General features: G+C 44.4%; 1 protein-coding gene across 7 annotated transcripts in view; it reads left to right on the forward strand.

The window, feature by feature from the left end:
• Positions 1-10,843, forward strand: part of opa1 (OPA1 mitochondrial dynamin like GTPase) — a 65,559-nt gene extending 54,716 nt beyond the window's left edge. For all 7 annotated transcript variants that reach the window (XM_084164440.1, XM_084164435.1, XM_084164439.1 and 4 more), the window contains 2 exons: positions 7,317-7,389; positions 9,025-10,843. In XM_084164440.1, the coding sequence (XP_084020566.1) occupies positions 7,317-7,381 (65 nt within the window). In that variant the 3' untranslated portion in view covers positions 7,382-7,389; positions 9,025-10,843. The remainder of the gene's footprint in view (positions 1-7,316; positions 7,390-9,024) is intronic.
• The last annotated feature ends 611 nt before the right edge of the window (positions 10,844-11,454 follow it).

Genomic DNA, 11,454 nt, shown 5'->3' on the forward strand with positions numbered 1-11,454 from the left:
GTCTCCGGTGCTCCTGAGAGAGTGATCCATCAGTGGGAAAAGAGGAAGTGGAGAAAGTCATGTGATGTGGGACAGAGGAGCGACCAGTGAGGCTTCCGTCCGTCTGTTTCCATCCCAGCAGGGCCCCCTGGGGCCCATTCCTGCAGATCCTCTTGTCACTCAGACACCATCTGTCTCCCAAATGGCACTCTATTCCCTATGTAGTGCACTACTTTTGACCATGGCCCCATAGAGCTCTGGTCAAAAGTTGTGCGCTATATAGAGAATAGAATGCCATTTGGGATGCATCCACAGTCTCAGACAGCACTGTTACTGTTCACACACTAGGCCCCTGTTAGCTGTCCACTGCTCGGATAAGATGATGAGGTAATAGGAAAACCATACACTTCCTCCCTCACATGGTAAAAATAGAGCAGGCTGTTTTAAGAGTTCTCTCTTGTTTTAGTGTTTTGAACAGATGAAATGGGGGATTTTCTCAATGTCTTCCCTACACATGGGCTACCAGGGGTTAGATTCATAGCTAAGATTTTGATTAAGTTTAGTGCTTAATGTTTAAAGTTGGCAGGTCTTCTAGTTTTGTGTATTAGATATTTTATCAGACTTTTTCCCGTCGCCCACAGACAATAGCTAGGTTTCCATCCAATTGGCGACCGATTTTCATGCAAATTCTAAAATCTGCATAAAAACATTTTCCTACCAGAGATGTTTCCATCAAACTGACTTTTTGCGGATAAAAGGCTTTTTGTGATGACGTAGTGCACATAACTACTTTTGCGATTTTAAATCTACCGAAAAATACAAGTTAAATGGGTTTCCAGACGTATTTTCAACTCTACCAATGGTTTTGTCACAAAACCTGTTGCGTTATATGGAAAATGTGCCCACTTTGGTCTTGGCACGTGTGCTCTAGCCAACAGCTCGCAGATACAGTTCGGGTAGGCTAGGCTTATGAGATTATTATGGGTTAGAACAAGATTATTTTTTATTTGTCAAATAGCAGCCATGCATCGATCATCATGTCACCAGAATAAGACCCTCAATATTTATTGGAAAGGAGCATCAACCTCATCACCATGTCATCTGTAGCCTAATAAATTGCATGCTTTCCCGAGTCGTAGTGGGAGGATCACAGAACAAATCATCCCGCGTGACTCCAAGTTTACTTCGAAAATGATGGTTATTGTATCAATATTTGTGCATAAATGCGTTTCCACCGCCATTTATTGCATAATTAATTGTACAAACATAAAAAAAAATCCCACCATGTCGAACTAATAAATTGTCTGTCGACTTTTATGAAGATTTCCTGTTTCCATCAGGCCGGTTCTGACTTTTTTCATGCATCAGGTAATTCCTCGCATTAAATGATTGGATGGAAACCTGGTTATAGATAAAGAAACTTGATGTACGTTTTCAGAGATCGAGTTTTTATGTGCTTGCAATGACATATTTCACTCTAGTGGTGGCATTAAGGAATTCAGTGTGTTTGCTGTTCCTGCTGTACTATGTGTCAATGGGACAGGTTTGTGGGCTCTAGACCAGCTGGAGACCTGTATTTACCTGATGGAGTTGGAGTGTTGGGTGTTCTTATTGGGGGGCTGATGTGCAGACTATGACGTGTCGGGTGTCATCAGCCGTCTCTGTGGTTCGTTTGGGATCAGCGCTGTGCCTTCATGGTACTTACCTTCATGGGACTGACTGACATGCGTTCTTTAGGGTATGTCATGAGTCGGACCTCCAGATTCATCTGTGTGTGATAGAAGTCATGGAGACAGACAGGGGCTCTTCCAAGGTGGGACCCTGGTATGGATGTGCTGTGTGCCACAATCAGACTATGCCTTGGAATTGAACACATTACAGTTGATTCTGTTCAGTGTGTCTGTTTGCCTGCTTATGTGCGCGTGGCGTGGTGTGCATGCCCGACCAGAGTTCAGCAGCTGGCAGTCCACACACACACCTGTGGCTCTGAAGGATTATGACAGTGATTTAACATAAACACTCTGTCACCCTGAGATTATCAGGCCGACGTTACCCCGTAAGATTGATTGTCCAGGCTACTTAGCTGCAGTACAGACCATCTGAGTGCAAAAGGTTGGCTTTAGAAGCCTGGGAACTCTGGCTCTCTGTGATTTTACCATGATTTACAACCCCCCAAAACAACTCACAAATTGCATAGACGTTTTCTGAATTTACAGCTTGAGTGTCTTGCACAGCTTTTACGGTATAAAGACTTGTCATTACTCTGCGCTTGTAAAGTGAAATACAGTCTCAATCTTGTACAGGTAAAGTAAGACCAGTGATGTTATGATTTTGTTGGAAGGCTTAAGAAATATGGGATGTGTATGGGTTCCTTTTTTCTTAAAACCCTCTCAGATTCATCGTGCTCTGTGTTTGATCATACTGCTGTTTTCCAACATGAAACCTCTTGAATGCAAAAGTGCGCCACTAGCTACGATAAATCCACTTAGGAAATTAAATCTCCAGATTTTGCTCGTTAACCCAATTTTACAATCCCCTGCATGCACAAAGTTGTTGACATCTCACCATTTAAAGGTGTGGCAATGTCTGTCAATAAAACTGCCCAGGAAACTACACAACACATCTTCACCTGGCGTTTTCACACTTTGTTTTCCCCGCTTTGCTTTTTTGTTTAGTCTGGCCCCCTTGGTGACCCCAGGTTGAAATTGTTCCGTCCCAGGGCTCGACTCCTTAGTTCTGCTCTTCTCAAGCATCTGGTTCCTAGATGAGCCCTCCAGAGCCAGCCCTGATTCATGGCTTTGCCACTGACGGGGCGTTTTGCCGACGACGTTCTGCTTTCTGCGTCCACCTCCTACAGTCCTTATGTTTTTATAGCGTGTTACAATACAGATTTAGAGACAAGTCAAGTGACATGGCGGCGGCCTCTTCTTCTGTTTGTTGCATTAAGAGATCGGCTTTCAGTCAGGACAGGATCGCGCATGCAGACGTTCAAAGAGTCGGATTCCCCCCCCCCCCCCCCCCCGACTGTAACCTTGCTTGTGACAAGAGAAGTTAAATTGTTATTTTTTTTGAATGATGACAGTTTGGGACGGGAGCCTCCTGACCAGGCAGTGAACTCGGTCCTGTCTTGAGTTGGCTGGTGCTGGACTGGAGCACCATGCAAAAACAACAGGGGCTGGTCTTGGCACTGAATGTTACCCACAGAAAGCCTTCCGTTGACACTTTTTAATACAGTCTGCCTTTTCTGACGGCTGCCTTTCTCCTTTCACGTCAAACTCTAGAGAGGGGCATCCCCCATATTAAAGAGATTAAGGTCTCTCTGTCCTCTCTACTCTTCTCTCCATCTGTATGGAGCGGTTGTTCGGCCGGGGCCACACTGTTTCACAGTCTAATTACAGGTCAATTAAAGGCTTTTCCCTCAGTCCCTTCTGCTGCTCCTGCTCCGGCAACCGAAGGCTTACAGCCTTTACAGCTCAGCAGAGTGGGAGTGAAAGAGATATCATTTCATGTGGAGATCAGCCGAGAGAGGGACCTGAAAGAGGGGATTGGGAAATGCCCGGAGTCCCCCGTCCCCCCCCACAGCCCACCACCTGAAAAGGGGCCTCTGGGATAGAGGCCAAAGGATTATGGGAATATTCATGACCAGATAAAGGGGAGGGCGGCTGAATAGCAGTGTCTCAGGGCTCATCTCTTAGGTAAACATGCGCCTATATTGATTATTTTAGATTCCTCCGAGGCTCTGAGGCAACAGGCAAGGAACGGCGACTCTGTCCACTTCGTGTGTTGCATTTCCGCGCGCCTCTAAAGGAAAGCTGCCTTGTGGCCTTTTCTTTCCCTTGTCGTCTTGTAGGACAAACAGATGGCGGAAGAGAAATAAATATGTTTCTCACTGTTGCTGCCCAGAATATTGGCTTTTTCTGAAAGCTGCCATTCAGAGCTGTGCGTGCCCTCGCTTTTCTCCCACAAGATGGCAGGGGCTTCATTTTAACACCATTATAAATGAATTTGCATAAGTGAATTGCGAACCGTTTTGCCTATCAAATTCTGGTTAAAAAAATATTGAGACCTCCTGCAGCCATAAGGTATGAGAACTGCTATAAAACTGTAAAATGAACTTCAGGTAAGGTTATCCTCTGTGGTTGACCTGTTGCAGTAAGTGGTCCACATCGAGCAATTAACTCTACACAGTAGCTCCCTGATCAGTATCACATCTAGACTCCGCTCAACAGTGACGCTTCGAAGGTGAGCCAGGGGTATTCCCTGGCTTGTTTTGATGTGACAGAGATGTCCCCCCTCCTCCTCCTCTTTTCTCTTCTCCTCCATGGGTCTGGGTCAGACAGATGTTGCTAGTAATCCTGATCCGATTGGCTCCGATTGAGTTATGATGTTTTGCGGCCGGAGCCCGGCCCATACCCCTCCTCCCGGTATGTGTGCTCCTTAACTTTATTTGAGCGGTGTGGTTCTAGAGTGGGGCTACAGCCGGGTTAGGTTTCAGCCTCGCCACACCTGCCGTGGTAGTGGAGCCGTGGAACCGTGTCAGCGTGCCCTCGCTCTCCCAGCCCTAATGCCTCCATTAGGTGTTGTAATCTCCCCTTACCGCCTCCCTATTGTGCCCTGACGTGTTAACTGAGTATCAAAGGCTGGGGAATTTCTTTTTGCCACCTGCCAGGAGTGTGTGTGTGGGGAGGGAGAGAGGAGGGGATAGGTGTTTTTCTACCACGGCTTGGGGTGTGTGTGTGTGCAAGGTCAGTGTTTTCTCAGCACTTTTAGTGTTATATTTCAGGACTCCAAGGTGTGTGCGCACGTCCTCAAAGGCTGCCGTGTGCCTTTCATCCGTCAGAAAGGGATACCTCTACACCCGTTCCCCCATCAAAGGGTCTCGCACGAGCCCCTCACTCTAGGATAAGGTTACCCTCTAAAGCACGCATGCAGCTCCCACCTTTGTGTTGACCTGAAATGGACACTTAAGACACTGTTGTTCCCAGGTCTAAACCGCTATGATTTATTGTCCCGTGGAAATCAAGGAGTCTTACGGTTTTGAAGCTTTCAGACCTTTGTGTCTTTTTAAGTTTCTTGAGTCAAAAGCATTTGAAGATACTCTTCTGATTGTATCTCGTGAGGCTGATTGAAAGTAGTTGAGTTGCAGTTAGTGCCTCAGAGTTTTGTTTGAGTTTGTGCTTGGGGCAGCTCCAGTCGGATTAGTCTACTGGAATAGAGAGCGACGGAGAGACGGGGCCAAGGATGGGTGCAACTGGCACTGCTATTCCCCTATAGGCCTCCTTTTCTTTCTCGCTGGCCCATAGACTTACACTTGCCATTGTTAAATCAGTGATTAAAGAGTCTCTGTTACTGCAGCCCATCGTGTGACAGTACATGTTGTCATACGGACGGAATTCTCCTCAAAAGGACCCCAACGGCGGGACGTGGTGACTCGACATTTCTCCAGTATATTTTCCCTTTCATGTGGAATGTTGTTATGGTATCTCCCGTCCATTAGCTAGACGTGTGCCTGGAGGGACATAACATGTCATCGGTTCTGAGGGCGGGATCTTTGATGTGGTGTCTGTGAGCTTACTGGAAATGGCCCACAACTCTCCTCTTCATCAGAATATTTCACTGAAGTGGTCCTTTTTTTATGTTTGAGTGCTGTCAGTGGGGACCATCTGCTGTTGGGCTGAAATAAGAGGTGACAGTGGAGGCACAATGGCCTGTGACAAGTCTGTTATTCTGCTAGTAAAAACATACAGAATTTCAGGGCATTGGTTTCACAATTCACACTCGTACTGTGAAGGTATGCCATGGGCTATTATGTATACTGAACAAAAATATAAACGCAACATGTAGAGTGTTGGTCCCATGTTTCATGAGCTGAAATAAAAGATCCCAGAAATTTTCCATATGCACAAAAGCGTATTTCGCTCCAATTTTGTGCACAAATTTGTTTACATCCCTGTTAGTGTGCTTTTCTACTTTGCCAAGATAATCCATCCGCCTGACAGGTGTGGCATATCAAGAAGCTGATTAAACAGCATGATCATTACACAGGTGCAACTTGTGCTGGGGACAATAAAATGCCACTCTAAAATGTGCAGTTTTGTCACACAACACAATGCCACAGATGTCTCAAGTTTTGAGGGAGCGTTTTTTTTAAATGTTCATTTCTCTACCATAAGTAGGCTCCAATTATGTTTTAGAGAATTTGTCATTACATCCAACCGGCCTCACAACCGCATACCATGTGTAACCACGCCAGCTCAGGACTTCTACATCCGGCTTCTTCACCTGCGGGATCGTCTTAGACCAGCTACCCAGACAGCTGATGAAACTGTGGGTTCGCACAACCAAAGAATTTCTACATAAACTGTCAGAAACTGTCTCAGGGAAGCTCATCTCCGTGCTCGTCGTCCTCACCAGGGTCTTGACCTGACTGCAGTTTGGCATCGTAACCCACTTCATTGGGCAAATGCTCACCTTCCATGGCCACTGGAACGCTGTAGAAGTGTGCTCTTCACGGATTAATCCTGGTTTCAACTGTACTGGGCAGATGTTGTCGTGTGGGTGATGTCAACGCTGTGAACAGCGTGCCCACTGGTGGGTTATGGTATGGGCAGGCATAAGTTACGGACAACGAACACAATTGCATTTTATCGATGGCAGTTTGAATGCACAGAGATATCGTTACGAGATCCTGAGGCCCATTGTCATGGCGGCCCGATGTCGCCAACAGATGCATATCTGTATTCCCAGTCGTAAAATCCATAGATTAGGCCCGAATGAATTTATTTCAATTGACTGATTTCCTTATACTGTAACTCAGTAAAATTGTAGGAATTGTTGCATGTTGCGTTTTTTAGATTTTTGTTCAGTATATATCTGTAACTGGTGTTACTGGTAGTTGGAAGCACTGGAGGCCACGGGTCTGAGAAACATCTCAAGTCTCCTTGGGTCCTCTCGCATATAGAAACACAATGGAATAGGCCTCTTTTAGCAGACTCAACCATTCACATGATAAGTGGTTTTCTGTGTTGTACTGTATGAAATTAGGCATCTTGGATGCTGCGTATCAGGGTAGGTGTCAATTCGAAGTCCGTCAACTCAGGAAGTGATTTGAATTTAAAATTCTAAAAAAATCAAAATAAATAGGTTCTCCTTTTCAATTTATTGAGAAATCATTGAAAATAGATGACATTTTTACAACCATGAAGTCGGAATTTTAGTTTGAATTGACTGTCTTCAATTTTTTGGAATTGACCCCAACCCTGCTCCATATCCACTGTTTGTTTTGGTTTTGCAAATACTAATCTAACCCACTCTCTTTTGTCTTTCCTCCTCTGCAGAGAAAGTCCGTGAGATTCAGGAGAAACTTGAAGCCTTCATAGAAGCTCTTCACAAGGAGAAGTAGAGCATCAGGTATCTGACTCTCAATGATCTCATTGTAGATATCACACGTGCTACAGTACATTGACTATTAGTGGCCAGCATTGTACAGACATTTATCTAATATACCTTCTGTATTATGTAAATACATACACTACCGTTCAAAAGTTTGGGGTCACTTAGAAATGTCCTTGTTTTCGAAAGAAAAGCAATTTTTTTGTCCATTTAAAATAACATCAAATTGATCAGAAATACAGTGTAGACATTTTTTATGTTGTAAATGGCTATTGTAGCTGGAAACGGCTGATTTTTAATGGAATATCTACATAGGCATACAGAGGCCCATTATCAGAAACCATCAGTCCTGTGTTTCAATGGCACGTTGTGTTTGCTAATCCAAGTTTATCATTTTAAAAGGCTAATTGATCATTAGAAAACCCTTTTGCAATTATGTTAGCACAGCTGAAAACTGTTGTGCTGATTAAAGAAGCAATAAAATTGGCCTTCTTGAGACTAGTTGAGTATCTGGAGCATCAGCAATTGTGGGTTCCATTACAGGCTCAAAATGGCCAGAAACAAAGAACTTTCTTCCGAAACTCGTCAGTCTATCCTTGTTCTGAGAAATGAAGGCTATTCGATGCGAGAAATTGCCAAGAAACTGAAGATCTCGTACAACGCTGTGTACTACTCCCTTCACAGAACAGCGCAAACTGGCTCTAACCAGAATAGAAAGAGGAGTGGGAGGCCCCGGTGCACAACTGCGCAAGAGGACAAATACATTAGTGTCTAGTTTGAGAAACAGACGCCTCACAGGTCCTCAACTGGCAGCTTCATTAAATAGTACCCGCAAAACACCAGTCTCAACGTCAACAGTGAAGAGGCGACTCTGGGATGCTGACCTTCTAGGCAGAGTTGCAAAAAGAAAAGCCATATCTCAGACTGGCCAATAAAAAGAAAAGATTAAGATGGGCAGTCTGAGATATGGCTTTTTCTTTGCAACTCTGCCTAGAAGGTCAGCATCCCGGAGTCACCTCTTCACTGTTTAAGATGCGACTGCATCGGTCCGCGGGAGCCCAAATCGATCTAAATGAAGCAGGCATTTGTAAGAAAACCGATTCAAACGTTACGAATTGCTGCTTCACTAACGTTTTTACTCATAATTTTTTTTTGCCTTATTCTGAAAATAGCTCTAATCTGTTGTGGCTGAATTGATGCGTCTTCTCCTTCAGCCTATCAAACCTTTATGCATGTAACTACGTATGACATTGATCTACAAGTCAGATAACAGCTGTTCACGGCAACGAGAGGTAGGCCTACCCTATCCCTGTTCTAATATTAGTAGGCTACATCTGCACGCCACCTTCAGCATTCAGGTATTTGTGAAATAGCTTTTGCAATATTAGGCTTTATTAATTGAGAGACAACCAATGTCATTTGCTGGGTCATTGTTACCAAATGTGCTGTTGATCGTTCGATCGAATCGTGCTGGTAAGGAGATATGCACATCCCTAATATTTTATTATATTTTTGCTGCTTTGCTTCTATTCAAATGATGCAGCTCAGCGCTGGTTCATAGTGTCACTGTCCCACCAGTAAAGAGTTATGTTGAATACTTTTAACTGTATTAGAAAATATACACTAACCCATCTCACCCTTTCCTCTTTGCAGAAACCATTGGAAGCAAACCTGCGGATCACAGAAGCAATGCACTGATCAAAGAAAACGAATTCCCCCCTCTGTAAATGACTGCTCACCCACCCCCCATGATGCCCACCAACCCACCCCCACATCTGATTTTAATGTCTATGGCTTAGCTTACCCGCCCCCCTTACACACCTCACCGAAATGAAAGGAAAGAAGGAACTGCAGCCCAGGGAAGAGAAGCCGCCCAGGGAAGAGAAGTGGAGTGTGTCAGACGGAGCCCTTTGACTGAGCTGGGTCCGTTTATCAGCGTGGCAGAGCATAGAGCACTTCCTCAGATCCGAGTGGGCTCCCTATCACAGCCACATGCCTTCTCCATAGGGCTTTAAAGGCCCTGGATGTGTTCACCAGATGTGTCCTCCTCACACAGGAATCCAACAACTGTCTCCGGCTTTTTTGCTCGTCTTTCCACGTTTTCGGCACGGAAGACTAAGAGATGGGAAAAGACAAGCTTGACGTTACACACCACCTGACTGACCGAGCGATGTCACATGTCGTCCTCTCTCTCTCTCTCCTTGCTCCCTCGTTTCTTATAAATGAGGATGTTGTACAGGTTCTCTCTCTCTCTTCCCACTTCCTTTCCTTTGGTTGGGAATGTGTTTAATCGGCTTCAGCACTTGTCAGAGGGTTGCTTCCCAAATGGCACCCTATTCCCTATGTAGTGCACTATTTTGCATGCACTATTCTCCTGCCTATTGTTAGCCCTCGCCATACCCATAGCCCTAGCCCCAATTAGGACTTCTTAATGCTAATGCACTTTAGGTAGCTCTAGCCCAACTCTACACTTGCAGCTTATCGACGTCACTTAACCCTATAGCTACAGAACTCTCTTAACCCACACTGTCACAACAGTCAACCTCCATCCTCCCAAAACTAGAGTATATTAACAGTGGGTCATCTATACCACACAATATAATATAGATTTTTATTTCGTAGAAGCAGACTTGATTTGAGAGTTATGTCTGCTATTGATAGGAAGTGTGCACGAGCCCACTATGTACCTCTCTCTGTGACCTACTGTGTGTGCACCTCATCATCACAAGGGTTTATATGATAGCATTTAGTTTCACAATGGGACTAAGCAACCTCTATATGATGTTAGTTCTGGCAAAGATCCAGCTTTGGTTTCTATTGGACTATAATCGAGTTCAACCTGCAGTGGATGGAACCACATTGTCCAATCACGGTGGGGGAAAGATGCTAGTGACCTCGCTCGATTCAAAAGTGGTGATACAGCATGGTTTGGGTTCCTGGTACTGGACTCAACCACACTATTCTCCCCTTCTTTGACTTGTCCTTTCACTATTTCTGCCTCTGCTTCTCCATGATCTTCTGCCTCTTTATTCTCGCTCCTCTGTCAAGCCCTCTCTCTTCTCTTCTTCTCTGTCCACCTCATCCTCTCTCTCTTTCACCTCTCTCTTTCACTCTTTACTCCCGGCTCTAAAGCGTATCTCATGATAAGATGGACTGAAGGGGTTTGTGGCATACTATAAACCTGGTCATTCATATTGTGTATATGGGTATGTATACCGTACATTGTGTACATGTAAAGTTAATACAAATCATGGATCTGTTATTGCTTATGGGAGGAATATCAGAGTTCAATGTGCTTGTAACAGTATATCCATCGGTTGGTTCAACACGTATAGTTCTCTTTTATGTTGTAGAATGAGGTGTTTGCATGTTATACCCCTTCAGATGTGCTTTATTTATTACAGATTTGATTGTGTTTAAGCAAATAAGTGAAAATCAAATTGACGTTAATAAAAATGGCATTTTCCATGAAGTTATTTCCACTTTGTTCTGTTGACTACATCCGTCTACCTTCTACCACAGTGTTGTAGAAATGTTGAGGACAAGACAAACTAACACAAACCTAGGCCATGTGCAGCGGGGTGGCCGTCCGATCGCCTCTGACCCCAGAACATCGGTCGTCATTTTCTGTTAATTTCCCAACGATTCTACATGTTGAACTTCCACCGTTTGTTAATACCCAGCAGGCGATCTTCTGCGCACGGCCGACGTTCTTGTGGTCCTCTGTAGCTCAATTGGTAGAGCATGGCGCTTGTAACGCCAGGGTAGTGGGTTCGATCCCCGGGACCACCCATACGTAAAAATGTATGCACACATGACTGTAAGTCGCTTTGGATAAAAGCGTCTGCTAAATATTTTATTATTATTATTATTATTTATCTGACCTTTCTAAAAACGTTGCAGACATAGTATGCATCCTCCTCACCTATAGAAACCCCCATACAGTTGGGGTAATCCCTCCTTCAGGTCTTCATTCTTAGACATTGAATAATGTAGAACTTGAATGGAAATGAAAAATAAAACAAAGTGACTAGTGCTTGTTGGAGAGTCACTTAAATGTCCACATTTGTATACAGTACTGTC

The sequence above is a fragment of the Coregonus lavaretus genome, assembly GCF_964263955.1.
Source record: "Coregonus lavaretus genome assembly, chromosome: 6".
NCBI classification, from domain to species: domain Eukaryota; kingdom Metazoa; phylum Chordata; class Actinopteri; order Salmoniformes; family Salmonidae; genus Coregonus; species Coregonus lavaretus.